At 43.8% G+C, this 21901-nt stretch overlaps 1 protein-coding gene across 1 annotated transcript in view; it reads left to right on the forward strand.

Annotated features, from left to right (window-relative positions):
- The window catches only part of LOC140740128 (podocan-like protein 1), a 35899-nt gene that overhangs the window by 6460 nt on the left and 7538 nt on the right, over positions 1–21901 (forward strand). Inside the window, exons 4-8 of the mRNA XM_073069060.1 lie at positions 1927–1991; positions 7761–7870; positions 8830–8986; positions 19276–19391; positions 20551–21208. Coding sequence (XP_072925161.1) covers positions 1927–1991; positions 7761–7870; positions 8830–8986; positions 19276–19391; positions 20551–21208 — 1106 coding nt within the window. The remainder of the gene's footprint in view (positions 1–1926; positions 1992–7760; positions 7871–8829; positions 8987–19275; positions 19392–20550; positions 21209–21901) is intronic.

The following is a 21901-nucleotide window of genomic DNA, read 5'->3' on the forward strand; positions in this document are numbered from 1 at the left end:
TTTGTGGCAGCGGTGCAGAGCAATATATATAAAAAACTATAAATTACAACTAGTGATGTATATAAAAATTAAATATAGTAAGTAGTACAACGAGAGCAAAAATAGCAAAGTAGTGTTCATGGGTTTGGTTATTGTCCATTCAGAAATCTGATGGCATAGAAGCTGTTCCTAAAACAATGAGTGTGTGTCCCCTCCCTGGTGGTGCTGGAGAAGACAGCATGTTCTGGGTGATGCGGGTCCTTAATGATGGATGCCACCTTTTGAGGCATCTCTTTTGGATGGTGGGGAGGCTTGGCCCACGATGGAGCTGGCTGAGTTTACAACCCTGCGCTGTATTTGGTGACCCTGTGCGGTGGTGATGCAACCAGTTAGAGTGCTCTCTTTGGTACATCTGTAGAAATTTGCTAGAGTCTTTGGAGACATACAGCAGCAAATCTCCTTAAGCTCCTAATGAAATACTGCTGCTGACGTGCTTTCTTTGTAATTACAAGTAATAAAGGACAGATGAAATTGGTAGTGCCTATACTCTGGTGCTCAGTGGAGCTGATCTCATCCTTGAGGTGGCTGCACAGATTTAATGTTCTATAGTGGCTACTGGGTACATCAGGAGGTTGTAAATCTTTAGAATCTTCTGCCCCAGAGAGCTCGGGATATTTCAGTGCTGAGCAGGACTAAGCTGCGATCAGGCGAGTTTTGATTCAGAGAATCTAAGGAAATGGGATTGGGCAGGAAGAATGGGATCAAGTTCTTACTCAATAAGCCAGGACTTGAGGGACTGAGTTATAGGGAAAGGTTGGGCAGGCTTCATTCCTTAGAACATAGGAGACTGAGAGGTGATCTTGTAGAGGTATATTAAATCATGAGGGCAGAGATAGGGTGAATGCACTCAGTCTTTTCCCCCGTGTTGGGGATTCAAGAACTAGAGGGCATTGTTTTAAAGCAAGAGGAGGAAGATTTAATAGGACACAAGAGATCCTACAGATGCTGATAATTCTGAACAAACAACGCACACAAAGTGCTGGAGGAACTCAACAAGTCAGGTAGCACATATGGAAATAAACAGTCAACGTTTCGGGCTGAGACCCTTCATCAGGACTGAAAAGGAAGTGGGTAGAAGCCAGAATAAGAAGGTGGGAGGAGTACAAGCTGGCAGGTGGTAGGTGAGACCGGGTGAGGAGTAAGGTGGATGATGTGAGAAGCTGGGAGGTGATAGGTGGAAGAGGTAGAAGGCTGAAGAAGGAGGAATCTGATGGAAAGGTTAATGGAATAAAGGGAAGGAGGTGGTGAACCAGAGGGAGGTGTTAGCAATTCATGGAGGGATGGTGGATGGAGAAGGAATGAGAGGGTCACCAAAATGGGGGAAGACCCAAAGTTGGGAGGGGGGAAGCAGGGGAAACTGGTTATCAGATGTCAGAGAAATCGATGGTCATGTTATCAGGTTGGAGGCTGCTGAGATGAAATATGAGTTGTTGCTCTTGCAACCTGCATTTGGCTTCATTGTGGCAGAGCAGAGGAGGCCATGGACAGATATGTTGATATGGGAAAGGGAAGCCGAATTGAAATGGGTGACCATGAGGGGATACTGCCTTCTGCATTGGACAGAACAAAGGTGCTCAAATTTAAGAGGGGCAACTTTTTTTTTTACACAGAGGGTGGTCTGTATGTTGCATCAGCCACCAGAGGAAGTGGCTGAGGCAGGAACAATAACAAAATTTAAGAAACAGGTACATTGGATTGCAAAGGGTTAGAACAAAGGGGCTAAATGTAGTCAAATGGGACTACCTTGGATTGGGCATTTTGGTCAGCATAGACCATTTGGGCCAAAGGGCCTGTTTCCATGCTGTATGACTCCATAAACAATGGCAGAGCACACTGGAATGTTATGTCCTGCTCCAGCTCCTTTTTCAAGATGTACTGTTTTTACAGGGTTACCAGACAAGGCTTTCAAGTTTCTGCGGGAACTGGAGCACCTCTACTTGTCCAATAATAAGGTGAGCATCCTGACATTCCCTGTACTGCTGCACGGGTCACACTTCATCAAAGGAGGGGAGGAATTGTGTGCAAGGTCAGCAAGAGATGATCGAAGTTTGGTGAAGTTGTGGATAGCCTGGAGGGCTGTTTTAGGTTGCAGTGGGACATTGCCTGGATGCAGAGTGGGATGAGAAGTACCAGATGGAGACAAACCTGAAAAATTGTGAAATAATAATTTGAAGGCAAAATACAGGGTTAATGGCAAGATTCTTGCAAGTGTGAAGGCATAGAGTGATTATGCAGGAAGTTTGAACTTAAAACTCATCTGCTTCTACCTTAGGCCACAAACTTATCAATCACCCCAATGAGTTATTAACTTCAAACTTTCTGCATAATTACTCAAAGAGTTGAACTGCATGTGCATGTAATGAGAGCTGTATAACTCATCTCCTTCTACCCTAGGCCACGAGCTTATGAATCACCCCTGCTGTGGACACTTTCTGGAGGTCCAAGATCCATATGCTCCACGACCACTGGACTAAGTGTGTAAATGTAGGAGGGGACTATGTTGAAAAATAAATATGCTACGTTTTCTAAAATTGACTCCTTCTACCTTAGGCCACAAACTTATCAATCACCTCCTTGTATGTCACCATATACAACTCTGAGATTCATTTTCTTAGGGGCATACTCAATAAATCTATATTATAGATACATTATACATGGTAAATGGTAGGGCATTAAGGAATGCAGTAGAACAGAGCGATCTAGGAATAATAGTGCATAGTTCCCTGAAGGTAGAATCTTATGTGGATAGGGTGGTGAAGAAAGCTTTTGGTATGCTGGCCTTTATAAATCAAAGTATAGGAGTTGGGATGTAATGTTAAAATTGTACAAGGCATTGGTGAGGCCAAATTTGGAGTGTTGTGTACAGTTCTGGTCACCGAATTATATGAAAGATGTCAACAAAATAGACAGAATAGATTTACTAGAATGTTACCTGGGTTTCAGCACCTAAGTTACAGAGAAAGGTTGAACAAGTTAGGTCTTTATTCTTTGGAGTGTAGAAGGTTGAGGGGGAACTTGATAAAGGTATTTAAAATTATGAGGGGGATAGATAGAGTTGACTTGGATAGGCTTTTTCCATTGAAAGTAGGGGAGATTCAAACAAGAGGACATGAGTTGAGAGTTAAGGGGCAAAAGTTTAGGGGTAACACAAGGGGGAACTTCTTTACTCACAGAGTGGTAGCTGTGTGGAATGAGCTTCCAGTAGAAGTGGTAGAGGCAGGTTCAATATTGTCATTTTAAAAAAAAATTGGATAGGAATATGGACAGGAAAGGAATGGAGGGTTATGGGCTGAGTGCAGGTCGGTGGGACTAGGTAAGAGTAAGCGTTCGGCACGGACTAGAAGGGCCGAGATGGCCTGTTTCCGTGCTGTAATTGTTATACGGTTATAATAGCCATAACAGAATCAATGAAAGACTACCCAACTGGTGAGTTCAACTAGAGTGCAGAAGACAATAAACTGTGCAAATACAAAAAGAAGAAATAATAATAATAATTAATTAATAAGCAATAAATATCAAGAACATGAGATGAAAAGTCCTTGAAAATGAGTCCATTGGTTGTAGGAACACTTCAATGATGAGGCAAGTGGAGTGAAGTTATCCCCTTTTGTTCAGAGTCAATGGTTGTGGAGTAATGACTGCTTCTGAACCTGCTGGTGTGAGCCTTGAGGCTTCTGTACCTTCTTCCTGATCGCAGCAACAGGAAGAGAGCATGTCCTCATGTCCTGGGTTGGTGGGGGCTCCTGTTGCTGCTTTCCTGCAACAGTGTTTCGTGTAGGTGTGCTCAATGGTGGAGAGGGATTTACCTGTGATGGACTGGGCCGTATCACTCCTTTTTGTAGGATTTTCCATTCAATTACATTGGTGTTACACATCTATAGAAGTTTGTCAAAGTTTTAGATGTCATGCTGAATCTCCGCAAATTCCTAAGGAAGTAGAGGAACTGCCATGCTTCCTTCTTAATTGCACTTACATGCTGAACCCAGGACAGGTCTTCCAAAGTAATAGCATCCAGGAATTTAAAGTTACAGACTCTCCTCACCTCTGATCCTCCCATGTGAACTGGCTCCTGGATCTGTATCTCAGTACATGAGACAATATTAAACCAAAGCAATCTAAGAGCAACAGATTACGTGAAGAAGTGAAGACACAGCCTCAGCGCTCTACAGGGAGAGCCATCCTGCATAAAATGTTTATCACTCTGAAGTGTGAGCTGAACATTGACGTAATCTGGAAGAGCACTTTTCAGATTGACCTGCTGTGCACTTCTTGCAAAACAGGATAAGCTCTGGTCTTAACTGTTTTGTGCAAAGCTCTGGATATAGTTAAGCAGTGGATTACATCCTTGATTTTATGAGTCATTTACTAAATCTGTCTGCAGTGTTAGCTTTGGAACCATTAGTAAAAACAATAACATCAATTGCAAGCAATTGAGAATGAGGATCATGGTGTTTATTTAAGAAATCTTTATCAAGCAAAATAAGGCTTTGGTGCTGAGTTTTCACATATTTGTCTGTTCAGGAGCTTACTGATACAAGATCTGTAAATACATAAAGCAAAAAAATAAGATGCTAGAAGAACTCAGCAGGCCAGGCAGCATCTGTGGAGGGAAATGGACAGTCAACGTATCGGATTGAGACCCTTCATTTGGTCAGGAGGAAAGCGAATGCGTGTCTGGTGTGAGACAGGAACTTGGCGTACACTTGGAGTTCTGCCAGCTGAACAATCCAAATGACGGTCCAAATTGTCGACTGTACATTTCCTTCCACAGATGCTGCTCAACCCACCGAGCTTCTCAGGCAGCTTGCATGTTCCTCCAGATCCTAGCATCAGCAGTCTCTTGCATCTCCATTGTGAGTACACAATGTTTAATTAGCCTTTAGCTCTGAACATATTTTCCATAAGCCCCACACTGCAGAGCGAATTTACTTTCAATTCTTAGTTCTCCCTCTCCTCCCCAAGGACTGGCTTCTCCTTCCCCACCGCCTCTCCAACCAGGACTGGCTCCTGAAGAGACATTAAGTAGGAGCTCCCCAAGATTTTGGGGCTGGAAATGATATTATTAGACTATTTGGCAGAAAGCAGTGGAGTTCTCAGCAACATTTTCCCTTCAGTCAGAAACAAACCCATTAACCTCATTGAAGTCCATGTTCTTATATGTAAATTCTCCATAATCTTGACTGATAAAGATCAAAGTTCAAAGTAAATTTATTATCAAAGTATGTTTATGTCCCTATACTACCTTGAGATTCATTTTTGCAGGCATTCAAGGTAGAATAAAGAAATGCAATAGAATCAATAAAAATATACTCACAAAGACTAACAAGTAACTAATGAGACAATCTGTGCAAATACAAATAAATGAATATTTAGGTGTAGATAGACAGAAAATAAATAAATAATGTTGATACCATGAGTTGCAGAGTCCTTGAAGATGGATCCATAGGTTGTGGAATCATTTCAGAGTTGAGGTGAGTAAAGTTATCTACACTGGTTCAGGAGCCTGATAACTGCAGGATAATACTTATTCCAGAACCCAGCGATAAGGCACCTAAAGCTCCTGTATCTCTTTCCCGATGGCAGCAGCGAGAAGAGAGCATGGCATGAATGGTCAGGGAGTGGGGGGTTGGTGTGGGTCCTTGATGATGGATGCTGCCTTCTTGTAGCAGTGCTCCTTGTACAGTGCCTTGAAAAATTATTCAGCCCCCAACCCTTTGTTGCCATATGAGTATTACAACCAGGGATTTGGATCAATTTAACTAAGAATTTTTATTGGTAAATCACATGCTCTTTCCCCCCCACAAAGGAGCCCTAAAACAGGAAAAATTGTAAAGCAAGAAAAACTAAAAATTCTAAAAATGACATGTTCAAAGGTAATCATCCCTCTTTGCTCAGTACTTAGTTGAACCACTCCTCACAGCCAATAGTTTTTTTGGATAAGTCTCTATTAGCTTTGCACAACGTGATGGAGCAAGATTTGCCCATTCCTCCTTGCAAAGTTGCTCAAACTGTGCCAGGTTAGTTGGGGAGCAGTGGTGGACAGCGATCTTGAGGTTTTGCCAGAGATGTTCAATCGGGTTAAGGTCAGGCATCAATTTTCTTCATTTGAAGCTACTCAGTGGTTGCTCGGGCAGTATACTTTGGGCCGTTATCCTGCTGAAAGATGAACTTCCTCCCCAGTTTAAGCTTTCTGGCAGAGGCAAGCAGGTTTTTATCCAGGATCTCTCTGTATTTTGCAGCATTCATCTTCCCATCAGTCCTGACCGGGTTTCCAATCCCTGCTGCTCAAAAGCCTTTCCATAGCATGTTGCTACCTCCACTGTGCTCCACAATAGGGTGATGTTGCCTGGCTGATACGCACTATTAGATTTAAGCCACAAGTGCAGCTTAGTGTTGAGGTCAAAAAGTTCCACTTTAGTCTCATTCGACACAAGACCTTCTTCCATGTCTTTACAATATCTTCGAAGTGATGCTTTGCAAAGTCTTTACAGGCAAGAATGGTTTTTTCTTACCCAGGGCTTCTATCTTGCCACTTTTCCATAAATACCTGTTTTTTTGTTCAAGAGCTTAGAGATTGTGAAGCCATGAACTTCATCTCCAGATGCAGCCACTGATATCTACAGCTCATTCAAAGTGACTGTGGCATCACATGAGCCTCTCTTACAAGTGCCATTCTTCTCCAGCAACTAGGTTTAGAGGGGCAGCCTGATCTAGGCAGTGTGGCTGTGGTTTCTTATTTTTTCCATTTTGTCACGATGGACTACACTGAGCTGCGAGGTATGCTCAGTCCCTTTGAGCTGGTCTTGTAACCCTTCCCCAGACTGGCGCTTCTCTATCTTCATTTCCCCGACGTATCTTGAAAGTTCTTTTGTCTTCGTTGAGGTTTGGCCTGTTGAAAATATACTATATAGTTGGACATTATGGAGAGAGGGGGTATTTATTCTTATGAATTTATTGAAAGCAGTGATCCTCCAAATTTCTACATCAACAAATTGGGAGAGATGCACATGATGAAAGTTACATAGCTATTACAAAGGGATGAATACTTTTTCAGGCTCACAATTTTGGTTTTTAACATCTAGTAGATTGTTGATAGATATTGGAATTTTTCTTTTGATTTTACATGATGCGCTATGTTTTGTAGATTCGCTCAAAAATCCTACTTCAACATGTTTTAGATTTAGAAAATGAGACAGCAAAATGTGAAACGTGAGCACTCTTTCAAGGCACCGTAGATGTGCTCAGTGGTGGGGGGCCTTGCCCGTGAAGGACTGGGCTGCATCCACCACTTATTGTAGGCTTCTCTCTCTTGGATATTACTGTTCCTATACTAGTGTTTACATACATACTGTTTCCATAAAGATTGTGGCAGATGTATTGGCTTTGGGAAAATGGGAAGGTAACAACTATGTGCAAATACGAGGCCATCATCTCACTATTGGGAAGTAATGCCACAACACAGTTTGTCCCATGCATGGTCAAGGACTCAGTCATGCTGACTGGAGTGTCCATGATGGTGGGTTTGCAGGTTCAGTGAAAAGAGGAGGTTATCCCTTAATCCCAGAGGCTTGGTCTACAGGAGGGCTATGAATCCAAAGCAGGAGGGAATCCAAGTGAGTCCTAAGTAAGCATTTCCAGGAGGGGACAAGATGAACAGTCTGGGAAATCTCCCTAGAAGCCTTGAGATGTGATTCAGTTTTATCCTTCCTGTCATTCCTCAGCTGACGGTGACACCCAAGAGGCTACCCAACACTTTGCAAATCGTCGACTTTGCTGCCAACAATCTGAAAGAGGTATCCGTGCTCACTTTCAGCCACAAGCCATGGCTCAGGTAAAGATGTGAGAAATTGCAGAAGGAGTTGGCTATTCAGCCCATCGTCCCAATTAGATCTTCTCCGTGCACTCCCGCACCAACGATAACATTTGCTAGTAATAAGGATCATGTTGTAGCTATGATCTGGATTGGACAAAGTCACTTGCGAGACAACATTTGCAGAAAGAACAGAGAGTGAGACTGTTCTGCTGGGGGCTAGTACAATTTGATAGGCTGAATATCCTCCTCCGTGCTGTTATAATTTGATGAGTTAAAGGAATTAAATTGAACTGTTAATACAGTAGTAAAATATATTCTATAAATGTTTGAATGCAAGATTCTCCACTCTCCTGTGTTCCCTTCTGCCTTCCCCACCACCCTTATTTGATTCTGTATTCCACTGTCCTTTCCTATTGAATTCCATCATCTACAGCTTTTATCACCTCCCTATTCCCACTCTCACTTCCTCACCTATTACAGGGAATTAGAATCAGAATTATTATTTCCCTTCTTTGACATGAAACTCATGTTTTGCAGTAGCAGTACAGTGCAAAAGACATAAAATTACTAGTAATTAGTAACTAGTGCAAAAAGAAGTAATAACGATAATATTTGTGGGTTCGTGGGCCATTCAGATGTCTAATGGCAGAGGGGAAAAGCTGCTCCTAAAATGTAAAGAGTCTGTCTTCAGGCTTCTGTGCCTCCTCCCTGATGGTAGTAATGTTCTCGATAGTGAGGGCCTTTAGAGATGCCTCTTCAGTCACTGCTTCTTGAAGATGTTCTTGATGGTGGGGAGGCTTGATGGAATTAGCTGTCTAAAACCCTCTGCGACTCTGTGTAGTGTTTTTGGGAGCAGGATGGCCATCATCCCACTGCATTACACAAACCTTTACCCTCCAACTAACCACAGTGAACTCATTTTTGTATTTCACGCTGCAGCAGGTGAAGTGATCACAGCCCTCTCTCCTTCCCTCTAGGTCTATCTATCTCCACAACAATAAGCTGACAAACTCAGGCTTACCCAAGGACATGTTCAATGGCTCTCAGATGGTGACTACTTTAATTCTATCCAGCAACAAACTAAGACAAGTACCTGAGAACCTGCCACCTCTGCTTGTCCAGTTCCATTTACAGGTAGGTACCAAAATGCCAGCTCAAGGCAACTGCTACAAGACTGTTGGACTCCTGTACTCAAAAATCTTGTAGGCCAAAGAGTGACTATAGATCTTGCAATCTACCTCGTTGTGGTCCATACGTTTTATTTGTATGCCTACACCACACTTTCTCTGTGACTACAAAACTATATCCTATGTCTTGGCAAACACGAGGAAATCTGCAGATGCTGGAAATTCAAACAACAACACACACAAAATGCTGGTGGAACACAGCAGGCCAGGCAGCATCTACAGGGAGAAGCGCTGTCGACGTTTCGGGCCGAGACCCTTCGTCAGGACTAACCGAAAGGAAAGATAGTAAGAAATTTGAAAGTAGTGGGGGGGGAGGGGGAAATGCGAAATGCGAAATGATAGGAGAAGACCGGAGGGGGTGGGATGAAGCTGAGAGCTGGAAAGGTGATTGGCGAAAGTGATACAGAGCTGGAGAAGGGAAAGGATCATGGGACGGGAGGCCTCAGGAGTAAGAAAGGGGGGGGGGAAACACCAGAGGGAGATGGAGAACAGGCAAACAACTAAATATGTTAGAGATGGGGTAAGAAAGGGAGGAGGGGCATTAACGGAAGTTAGAGAAGTCATTGACCTCCCGTCCCATGATCCTTTCCCTTCTCCAGCTCTGTATCACTTTCGTCAATCACCTTTCCAGCTCTTAGCTTCATCCCACCCCCTCCAGTCTTCTCCTATCATTTCGCATTTCCCCCTCCCCCCACTACTTTCAAATCTCTTACTATCTTTCCTTTCGGTTAGTCCTGACGAAGGGTCTCGGCCCGAAACGTCGACAGCGCTTCTCCCTATAGATGCTGCCTGGCCTGCTGTGTTCCACCAGCATTTTGTGTGGGTTGTTGTTCCTATGTCTTGGTAGTGTTTCCATTTTGTACTACCTCAATGCATTTATATATGCAATTATCTTGAGAGCACACAAACACTAACAATAATAAACTAATTACCAAATCTAACTGCACCTCCCATCTGCCTCTCTCTCTCTCTCTCTCTCGCTCCCAGCCCATGTGCATCTTCTCTCATCAAAGCCTGAAGCTGTCCCAGAGCATCAACATCTGATTTCCCCAGTTTTATTTTTGGCTGATACCCATACTCTGTTTGAACTTTAGCGAGAGCTGAATATTTCCAAGATCTTTTGAGTCCTGTATTACTTGACTTTCAACCATACCCCACCATGTCGAAGCCGTCCCTGCTCTGTGCAATGAATTCACCAGTTCTGACCAAACCTATATAATAAACCGGTTCTGCTTCTGCGGGCATCTCTAGCTGATTTTGCCCATAATTTGGAAAGCATTGGTATTGAAATTGGTTTATTATTGTCACATATACTAAAATAAAATGAGAAACTGGTCCTGTGTACTGTTCATACAGATCAAATCATTACACAGTGCATTGAACAAGATAAAACAACAACAGAGTAAAGTATATAAATTAACAAAGAAATACAATGCAGCTAAACAATTAAGTGCAAGATCATAATGAGGTAGTTTGTGAGGGTAAGAGTCCATCTTATTGTGCAAGAGGTCCATTCAAGAGTCCAATAACAGTCAGATAGAAACTATACTCGAGCCTGTGTTTTCAGGCATTTCACTGTATGTTTTGATGCACACGTGATAAATAAATCTGAATCTTGTATATTAGACAAGGACTAACTGCTGAACTTGGGTACAGCTGGTTGAAGTTAATAACCTGTTCTGTTTCAATTTTGACCATTGCTTACACTTCATGGATAGGAATATGTCTTGGATCTTGGATTATTTTCCTTCAAACCGCATCCCAGCTGGTACTGGCCTTTGCTCAATATCTTGAATTGAAGACCAGCAGGTCAGAACTTTGTATATGAAGACTGAAAATGATGTCGTTCAATCTGAAATCGAGGGCCTCAACTCAGAAGAAAGCAAACTTTGTAAGGTTTAGAGGGACTTAGGACAAACAGAAAGTAAATGGGACCAGCTCAGGTCGGTAAGGACGAGTTGTGCCAAACGGCTGGTTTCCTTGCTGTATTACTTAATGACTCTAGGTATTATTTTGCTATGGTAGTATAAGAAATGATATCATATGGTATGATACTAACATTTACAGAATTAATAGACACAAGAAATTCTGAAGATGCTGGAAATCCAGAGCAACACACACAAAATGATGGAGGAACTCTGCAGGTCAGGCAGCATCTGTGGAGAGGAATGAACAGTCAACGTTTCAAGCTGAGGTCCTTCATCAGAACTTCATCAAAACAATTAATGCATGGTTCACTCATAATTCCTTTAAAAAAGCAGTGTAAGTAAACCAGTCATGGCTTCCAAGAAGTTAAAGATGCTATTAGATCCATGAAAGAATCTAAAATCTTGCCAAAAATAACAGTAAACTTGAGGATTTTGAGCATTTCAGAACACAGCTTAGAACCAAGACACTGAAGAGGAAAGAGGAAAATGAGAGCTGACCAGCAAGAAACATCAGAACAAATTGCAGGAGATTCTATATAAAGAAAGTTGTAGTTCCCTTACAGATTGAGAGGGGAAAGTATACTGGAAAGCAGGAAATGGCATATATAGGAATGCTCCTGAAATAGAGGAGGACTACATGATGATGATGATGACGTCGACTCGGGCCTGAGAGGACAGCTTCAGGCTTTTTTTTTCTTTCATGCCCTACAAGGCACAGAATGAGAAACAATGTGATGTGCCACTCCTCACACAGACATTTCGCAGTATTTTTTTTATTTTACTTGGTCGAGTTGCGAACTCAACACTCAACCTGGCACGAATGGAAAGCGTACTCAGGAATAGATTCAAACCCTGGAACCTCCATTCCGGAGGCTGGCGCTGATGTCACTGCGCCACCAGCCAGCCTACAGCTATAGAGTAAATAAGGAGTTCAAATAAGGATAATATTATTATCCTTAGTTGGAACCTAGTATTGGACAACTGTGGTGCATCATGGGGCTGTAAAAGTGTCTGCGAGTTGTGGGCTCAGCCCATCTGTCTTTCACCACCCTCAGCTTCCATCATGTACATCTCCCTTCTCCCACACTTCTCCTTCACTCTCTAAACTCGCTCCAGAAAAACTTGATGGGGTGACTTCTGATTTATATTGCATTTCCATTCACCCAGTGCTGATCTGCACTGGCTCCCAAATGAGTAATGTCTCAGTTTTCAGATCATTATCCTTGTTCGTAAATTGCTCTGTAATATTGCCCTCTCTCTGTAATCTTCTCCAGCCTTAAATGAAAGGGATAGATAAGATAGAGGCAGGAAATTTGTTTCCACTGGTAAGTGAGATTAGAACGAAGGGACACAGGGTCGGGATTTCGAGCTGCTGCACTGCAGCTGCAATTTTAAATGCAGTGTTGCAGCTCAATGGTTTTGCCATTTACTGTAAAGAAAGGACAGCTCAGTCCCTTAAAGCAGAGGAGGTGCAGTATGCTTTATAATTAAGCATTAGTGTCAGTGCGGTCTCAGTCTTGCTCAGCCAATCTGGAACACCAAGCGGTCAAATGTCATCCTTTTTACCTGTGGATGGAGTTTTCTGCCATCATCCTGGTAGCGGTGTACGTTCCACCTCAGGCCAACGTCAGGTTAGTACTGGAGAAGCTAAGGTTCATAATCAACAGGCATGAAACAGCACACCCTGACGCCTCCCCTATCATCATGGGGGTTTTCAACCAGGCCAGCTTGAAGAAGTCTCTGATCAACTACCACCAACATATCACCTTTGGAACCAGGGGAGCCAACACACTTGACCACTAACACGAGGAAATCTGCAGATGCTGGAAATTCAAGCAACACACACAAAATGCTGGTGGAACGCAGCAGGCCAGGCAGCTCCTATAGGAAGAAGTACAGATGACGTTTTGGGCCGAGACCCTTCATCAGGACTAACTGAAAGAAGAGATAGTAAGTGGTAGGGGGAGGGGGAGATCCGTAATGATAGGAGAAGACCGGAGGGGGAGGGATGAAGCCAAGAGCTCGAAGTTGATTGGCAAAAGGGATAAACAGCTGGAGAGGGAGAGGATCATGGGACAGGAGGCCTAGGGAGCAAGAAAGGGGGAGGGGAGCACCAGAGGAAGATGGAGAGCAGGCAAGGAGTGATTGTGAGAGGGACAGAGAGAGAGAGAGAGAAAAGAGGGAAGGGGGGGAATAATAAATAAATAACAAACAAACAAATAAATAAATAAAGGGCAGGGTAAGAAGGGGAGGAGAGACATTAACGGAAGTTAGAGAGATCAATGTTCATGGCATCAAGTTGGAGGCTACCCAGATGGAATATAAGGTGTTGTTCCTCCAACCTGAGTGTGGCTTCATCTTGACAGTAGAGGAGGCCATGGATAGACATATCGGAATGGAAATGGGACGTAGAATTAAAATGTGTGGCCACTGGGAGATCCTGCTTTCTCTGGCAGACAAAGCGTAGATGTTCAGCGAAACGGTCTCCCAGTCTGCGTCAGGTCTCACCAATATATAGAAGGCCACACCGGGAGCACCGGACGCAGTATACCACACCAGCCGACTCACAGGTGAAGTGTCACCTCACCTGGAAGGACTGTCTGGGGCCCTGAATGGTGGTGAGGGAGGAAGTGTAAGGGCAGGTGTAGCACTTGTTCCGCTTACAAGGATAAGTGCCGGGAGGGAGATCGGTGGGAAGGGATGGGGGGATGAATGGACAATGGAGTTCCAAGGGAGCAATCCCTGCGGAACGCAGAAGTGGGGGGGAGGGAAAGATGTACTTGGTGGTGGGATCCCATTGGAGATGGCGGAAGTTACGGAGAGTTATATGTTGGACCCGGAGGCTGGTGGGGTGGTAGGTCGTCGTGGCTATCCCTCGAGGTCGAAGATGATGGTCTTCGTTCTGTTGATCTATTTATGGGCTCTCAAGTGGCTTATGAGTCCAATCATGGCTTTGAAAGTTCTTCCGCATTCAGCACAGATAGTTCCAGATGGCAGATCGGGCTTTGGTTGCTGCTGCCTCTCTTTCCATTTTCTTCTCTTTTCTTCTAATTCTGCACATCTGTCGGCTTCAAAAGTTGCTATTCCTTCTTGGATGATGGTTTGCCAGAGTTTCCTGTCCTTGGCATTGGTTTCCCAATTGCTGATGTCGATGTTACATTTCTTCATGTTGGCTTTTAAGACAATTTTGAATCTCTTCTGTCATCTGCCTCTTTTATGTTTGCCTTCTTTAAGCTGGGAGTAGAAGATTTGTTTCGGCAGACGTTCGTCTTTCATCCGAACAACATGACCACTTCATCTTAGTTGGTTATTGATGACGTAGGCTTCAATGCTTGTTGTTTTTGCTTCATTTAGCATGCGATGTTGGTTCTTCTGTTTTCCCAGCAGATAATTAAGATGTATCGAAGACAGCATTGATGAAACTTTTCAAGTGCCTTCAGATGTCGTTTGTATGTTGTCCAGGTTTCTGATGCATACAGGAGCTTTGGGATCACCACTGCTTTGTACACTAACATTTTGGTGTCTGTTGGGATGTCACGATCATGAAAGACTCTTGTTCAGAGACGTCCAAAAGCTGTTCCAGTGCATTTAAGACGATGTTGGATCTCGTCATTGAGGTCGACATTGGAGGAGAGGTGACTTCCAAGATATGGAAAGTAGTCCACGTTTTCCAGGGTTGTTTCATCAAGTTGAATTGATGGTTCTATCCGATTTGTCTCAGTTGGTGACGGTTGGTAGATGATCTGAGTCTTTTTGGAATTGATGGTAAGTCCAAGTTTTGTGTATGCACAGTTGAATGCAGTCAGAATCTGTTGTAGGTGGTTTTCTGAGAGAGCTGCAACACTGTTGTCATTTGCGTATTGGAACTCAATGAGGGAACTTGTAGATGTCTTGATTTTGGACTTGAGATGGGTAAAATTGAAATGTCTGCCATCTGTTCTGTAGACAATTTTGATTCCTGGGGTAAGGATCACACAAACTTCTCCACTACAACAAGAAGGGTGGTAGGTGAGGACAAGGGGAACCCTATCACGAGTGGGGTGGCTGGAGGATGGGGTGAGAGCAGATGTGCGTGAAATGGGAGAGATGCATTTGAGAGCAGGGTTGATGGTGGAGGAAGGGAAGCCCCTTTCTTTAAAAAAAAAGGCATCTCCTTCATCCTGGAATGAGAGGTGCGGCGGAGATGGAGGAATTGCGAGAAGGAGATGGCATTTTTGCAAGAGACAGTGTGGGAAGAGGAATAGTCCAGGTAGCTGTGACAGTCTGTACACTTATAGTAGACATCAGTAGATAAGCTGTCTCCAGAGATAGAGACAGAAAGATCAAGAAAGGGGAGGGAGGTGTCTGAAATGGACCAGGTAAATTTGAGGGCAGGGTGAAAGTTGGAGGCAAAGTTAATGAAGTCAACGAGCTCAGCAAGTGTGCAGGAAGCAGCGCCAATGCAGTTGTCAATGTAGCAAAGGCAAAGTGGGGGATGGATACCAGTATAGGATTGGAACATGGAACTTGACCACTGTTATACTACCATCAAGAATGTTTACTGTGCCATGCCACACCCACACTTTGGAAAGTCTGATCACCTGGCTGTACGTCTACTCTCAGTGTATATGATGCCAGAGTAAATATTTTCTGCTTGTACATGATCCATTTACATTCTTCCCTTGAATATTCACAATGACTATCTAAAGTCCTCTTATCATATCTGCTTCCACCACTGCCCTTGACAACTTGTTCCACTCTCTGGGTAAAAGAGATTTACCATGCTCTGTATAAAAATAAAAGGATTGCCAAGCTCATCTCCCTTAAGGTTCTCCTTCTCACCATAAACGTATGTCCTCTAGTATTTCAAACATGAGAAAATCTGCAGATGCTGGAAATCCAAAGCAACACATACAAAATGCTGGAGGAACTCAACAGGCCAGGCAGCATCTATGGAAACGAATAAACAGTCAATGTTTCGAGCCAAGTCCCTTTATCTGGACTGGAAAAGGAGAAGTCAGAGTAAGAAGGAGGGGGGGGAGGGGAGGAAGATGTACAAGGTGGCACATGAAAGGTGAAACCAGGAGAGGGGGAGGGTGTGAAGTAAAGAGCTGCAAAGTTGATTGGTAAAAGAGATGAAGGGCTGGAGAAGGGGTAGGAGCACCAGAGGGAGGTGATAGGCAGGTAAGGAGATAAGGTGCGAGAGGGAAATAGGAACGGGGAATGGTGAAGTGGGAGACAATTGCCAGAAATTCGAGAAATCAATGTTCATGCCATCAGGTTGGTGGCTACCCATATGGAATGTAAGGTGTTGCTCCTCCAACCAGTGGCCATTCATTTCAATTCTACTTCCCATTCCCATTCTGATACGTCAGTCAATGGCCTCCTCTCCTGCCACAATGAGACCAACCTCAGGTTCTGATTCTGAAAAAGATTCTAATTGTCTACCCTCTTTAAACCTTTCATAATTTTTGTAAAATTGTCAGGTCTCCTCTCAACCTCCAACACTCCAGGGAAAAGTATCCTAACTTTGTCTAACCTCTCCTTGTAACTCATACTCTCTAATTCAGAAATCATCCTGGTGAACTCCAAGTGTGATCTAAATAAATGTATATATAGCTGCAACATGAGGGTAATCTAGTGACATAGATTAGGAATTGATTAATTGACACAAGACTAAGTTGGAATAAACAAAGCATGTTGAAGTTATGAGATTGCAACTAGTGGGGTTCTGCAGGGATTGGTGTGGGAGGCACGACTGTTAACAGTTTATATTAGCCCCCTTCCTTTCCAGTCCTGATGAAGAGACTTGGCCCAAAATGTTGACTGTTTATTCCATTTCATAGATGCTACCTCACTTGCTGAGTTCCTCCAGCATTTTGTGTGTGTTGCTCAAGATTTCCAGCATCTGCAGAACCTCTTGTGTGCATATTGAAAGTATTACTAGGATTCTGCTGACTCAACATGGATTTAAGAAGGGAACAAACATTTCCATGTTTTCATGTGATCTAGTTTGTTGAAGATGCAAAACTGACAGATATATCAAGTGTTTTGTTGGCCTTTATTGCCAGAGGACTTGAGTACAATATACAAAAGCCTGAACGCACATACCATCAGACTCAAAGATGGCTTCCACCCTGCTGTTATGAGATTCTTCACTTCACATTCCTCATTATATCTTGTACCTTGTTGTTTACCTGCACAGCAATTGCTCTCTAGCTGTTACATTTTATTTTGCATTATTATTATTGATTTACCTAGTACTATCTTGATGCACTGTGTAATGAATTAAACTGTTTGAATGGTATGCCAGATGAGCTTTTCAAGTGTCCTCCGTACATGTGACAATAATAAACCAATTCCCTAAGACCATGGGGCACAGGAGCAGAATTAGGCCTTTTGGCCCAGTGAATCTGGTCCGGCATTCCATCATGGCTGATTTATTATCCCTCTCAAACCCATTCTCCTGCATTCTCCCTGTAACCTTTGACGTCCTTACTAATCAAGAACCTGCCAACCTCCCCTTTAATACGGCGTCCTCTGAAAAGAGTCTGGACATCTTCCCCGTGAATTGCATGGGTTCCTCCCACAGTCTAAAGGTGTAGCATTTAGTAGGCTAATTGGTCTTTGTGAATTGTCCCGCGATTAGGTTAGGGTTAAACTGGTGGTTGTCAGGGTGTTGCAGTTCAAAGGAGTGGAAGGGCCTATTCTGTACTGTATCTCTAAATAAATAAAATTACCCAGTGAATTGGCCTTCACAGCTATCTCAGAATCAGAATCAACATCAAGTTTTCTACCACCGGCATGTGTCGTGACACTTGTTAACTTAGCAGCAGCAGTACAATGCAAAGCATGACAATATAGAAAGAAAAATAAACAACTAACCAAGTAAATCAAGTACAGTAGGCATATACATGTATATTGAATAGAATAAAATAATGCAAAAACAGAAATAATATATATTAAAAAAAGAAAAAAGTGAGGTTCGGTTCATGGGTTCAATGTCCATTTAGGAATTGTATGGCAGAGGGGAAGAAGCTGTTCTGTAGCAATAAGAGTGGAGACACCACATTTCTATTATATGGAGTCCTGGTTACCTGAGTTGTTATGTACAGGTTTGTTGTCCCCACCCAGGGAAAGATCAGTTTGCAGTGGAGGAAGTGTAATGAAGGTTCACTGGATGGATTCCTGATGGAGTGTTTCTCCATTAAGTGGATTGGGCTTCAACATGCTTGAGTTTTAGAACAACTGTATTATTTGTTTATTTTAATTTATTGAGATATAGAGCAGATTCGGCCCTTTGAGTCACGCTGACCACAAACCCAGTTAAATCCCAGCCTAATCATGGAACGATTTACATTGACTGATTAACCATCTTTGGAACGTGGGAAGAAATCCAGGCAGCCATGGGGAGGACATACAAACTCCTTAGGGCCAGCGGTGGGAACTGAACCTGGGTCACTTGTACCACGAGGCATTGTGACAATCGCTCTATCTTGCCACCGGGATATTTATTTCTCAAAGTTATTTGTTTATTTTAGTATCTGCATAGATTATCTTCCTTTGCACATTGGCTATTCGTGATCCTTTTGTGTAGCTTTGCATTGATTTTATTGTATTTCTTTGAATCTACTGTGAATGCCTGCAAGAAAATGATAGTATATGGTGTCATATACGTACTTTATAATAAATTTACTTTACTTTGAATGGATCACATTGAAACCCACAGAATTGGCAGAGCTTGACATAGATATTTCTCCTGGCTGCAGTGCCTCGAGCCAGGAGCCAGTCTCAAAGAAAGGGGCCAGCTATTCAGCACCCACAGTAGATGAAAGAGTAATATTTGGAATTCTCTGCGGGGGGGGGCTGTGCTAAGCACATTTAGGGAAAAAAACAAAAATGTTTTTGATATCCAGACATTATGGGGTTGCTGAGAGATGGTTTCAGCTATCAACTAATTGAATGGTGGAGCCGGAACTAGGGGCTGAATGGCCGACTTGTTAGGTATTTTGAAGCAAAGCTTGCTGTGCGTGGGTACTTCATCCTGCATATTGAACACGTGCCCAGCCATTCCCTGCCTCTGCAGTGGGTCTCAGCCTGATATATTTAACAGTGGCACAGCAGGTATAGGCACTGTGTGTGCAGGGGACAACCACTTTCATTGAGAACGTTTGGGCCTCGGTCCAAGTTGGCAAATGCAGCTCGGAGGAGGGTGGAAGCTGAGATCCATCAGGTCTTACTGAAGCAACGATGCCAAGCTTATGCACCGAAGAGACGGAGGGTGCTCAAACCCCCAATGATTCGCTTTCTTTGTATTTCCATGCAACAGAACAACAAAATCACAAAGATCCCCAAAGGTGCCTTCAGAAACCTGGAGCAACTTCGAGAACTCTATTTGCAACGCAACCGTCTGTCTAACGCAGGTATTACTGCACAAACCTTCAGGTGAGCAATGCAGATTAATGCAATCTTCATCTGTAGCCCAGAAGTTCCAGGTGTGGTCCAGCTGAGGTTGTTTAGGGACCAAACATTCTGCCTTTGATTTCAGTTCCTCTAGAAGTGAACCTCAACTACCACTCATGTTTGTTTAAAGGAGTGGCCTCACATAATGTGTTGGAGACACACGAGGCCACAGGTGTTGGAAACTGGAGCAACACGCAAGATGCTGGAGGAACTCAACGGATCAGGCAGCATCTGTTGAAGGGAATGGACAGTCAATGTTTCCTGTTAAACCTTCAGCTAGACTGCTGATCTAGCTAAATTTAGATGAAGGGTCTTACCCAAAACAAGTGATTGTCCATTCCCTTCACTTAGCACGTTTCTGCTTTCAGCAATTTGTTCAAATCTACCTAGTCATAGATTTTAGAGTGCTAAAACACAGAATCAGGCCCCTCAGCTCATCTAGTCTGTGTGGAACTATTTTCTGTCTCGTCCCACTCATCTGCACCTGGACCATAGCCCTCAGAACCCATCCCATCCAAGTACTTATCAAAGCTTCTCTGAATCACCACTTCCGATGGCAGCTCATTCTACTCTTACTACTCTCTCAGTGAAGAAGTTCCCCCTCATACTCCCCTTAAACCCCTAACCTCTAGTTCTAGCCTCACCCAACCTCAGTGGAAAAAGCCTGCTTGAACTTATCCTACCTATACCCACGTAATTTTGCATACCTCTATCACATCTCCCCTTATTCTCCTATGCTCAAGTGAATAAAGTCTTTCCCTGTAACTCAGCTCCTCAAGTTCCAGTAACATACTTGTAAATTGTCTCCGCACTCTTTTAATCCTTCCTGTAGTAGGCAGGTAACCTCTGATCTCCTGCCGTGCACCAGCTTTTAATAAGTGGCTCGTTATTTCAAACTCCAGCTTCGTGTGATATTTCAGTTTTCTCTGACGCTAATGTAATTTTTGGATATTAATATTTATTAGCAGCACAGCAGGTATAGGGCACTGTGTGTTCAGGGGACAACCACTTTCATTGAGAACGTTTGGGCCTCGGTCCAAGATATGACTCTAATGTATCTTTTGTTTCTAGACATTTCTTCCCCACCCCTCCCCCGGTTGCATCTTTGAAATAGAACTAATTTCTCTTTTATACTTCACAGTAAAATGAAGGGGCTGGAATACCTGGACCTGTCCAGCAACAGCCTGGTAAAGATCCCAGAAGGACTGCCACCCAACATCGTCATCCTGCAGTTGGGGAAAAACCGCATCACCTCCATTTCCGAGAGCAGTGTCAATGGGATCCGAAACCTGGAGTACCTACTGCTTCAGAACAACCGTATCACCAGCACTGGGATCCATAGGGGCGCTTTCGCAAAGCTGAGGAAGCTGCACACTCTTCACTTGTTTAACAATCCGCTGGGCAAGGTCCCGGATGGTCTCCCTCGCCGAGTGAACTCTCTCATGCTCCTCCACAATGGCATCCAGCAGATCGGTCCCAATGACCTTGTCGCCACGTACCACCTGACCGAGTTGAACCTGAGTTACAACAAGCTCTACAGCACGCGCATTCACCGACTGGCTTTTCGGAAGCTTCATCGGTTGAAGAGGATCGACCTGTCGGGCAACCACCTGACGCAGCTTCCCAGCAGGCTGCCGCCTGGCCTGGAAACACTGATCGCGCAGCACGGTCAGATCAACCGGCTCTCTGTCTCAGTTCTGCGCAACATGAAGGCACTGCAGGAACTGCGTCTCAGTCACAATGAGCTGACCGTCGGCAAGATAGAACCAGGAACCTGGGGGCAGGTCCCCAACCTCAAGGCAAGTAGCAAAAGGGGACAAGAAACAGTGGCTGCATTTCTGAGGAGCATCCCTCCACCAGGCGTGTCGCTCAACACACTTGCAATTTATGCCCGTAAGCATCGATGCAGTGGGTAGAGCTGAAACAGGTTCCATCCAGCCCTTGGGTGTTGACTGCCTGGAGGTTGTGGTTCCCCCACATGCTCCAGTTTCCTCCCACATCCTGAGGACACGAGTTAGTTGGCCACTAAATTGCTCCTATGCTGAATGGGTGGGGCACCGCAGTAGCGTAACGGTTAACATGACGCTATTACAACTGGGTGTGTCAGAGTTCAGAGTTTAATTCTGGCACTGTCTGTAGGAAGTTTGCACGCCCTTCCTGTAAACATGTGGGTTTCCTCCCCCAGTCCAAAGACGTACCAATTAGTAGGTTAATTGGTCATTGTAAGTTGTACTGTGATTAGGCTAGGGTTAAATAGGTGGGTGGTGGGTGGCACGGCTCATTGGGTTGGGAGGGCCTGTTCCGCACTGTATCTCTATATAAATAGTTCCAAGGTTAGAGTGAGACCTCTAGCATGAGACCATTGGCAAAAAACCGCCTTACCTTCTTTGGTAATCCTGTTGCAGGCTATAGGGTGCTGATCTATATCCTTTCCGCCATTATCACTAGATCAGGCATTCATATCAGACGCCAAAATCTATAGTGAAGCTTAC

This window comes from Hemitrygon akajei, chromosome 16 (assembly GCF_048418815.1).
Source record: "Hemitrygon akajei chromosome 16, sHemAka1.3, whole genome shotgun sequence".
NCBI classification, from domain to species: Eukaryota; Metazoa; Chordata; class Chondrichthyes; order Myliobatiformes; family Dasyatidae; genus Hemitrygon; species Hemitrygon akajei.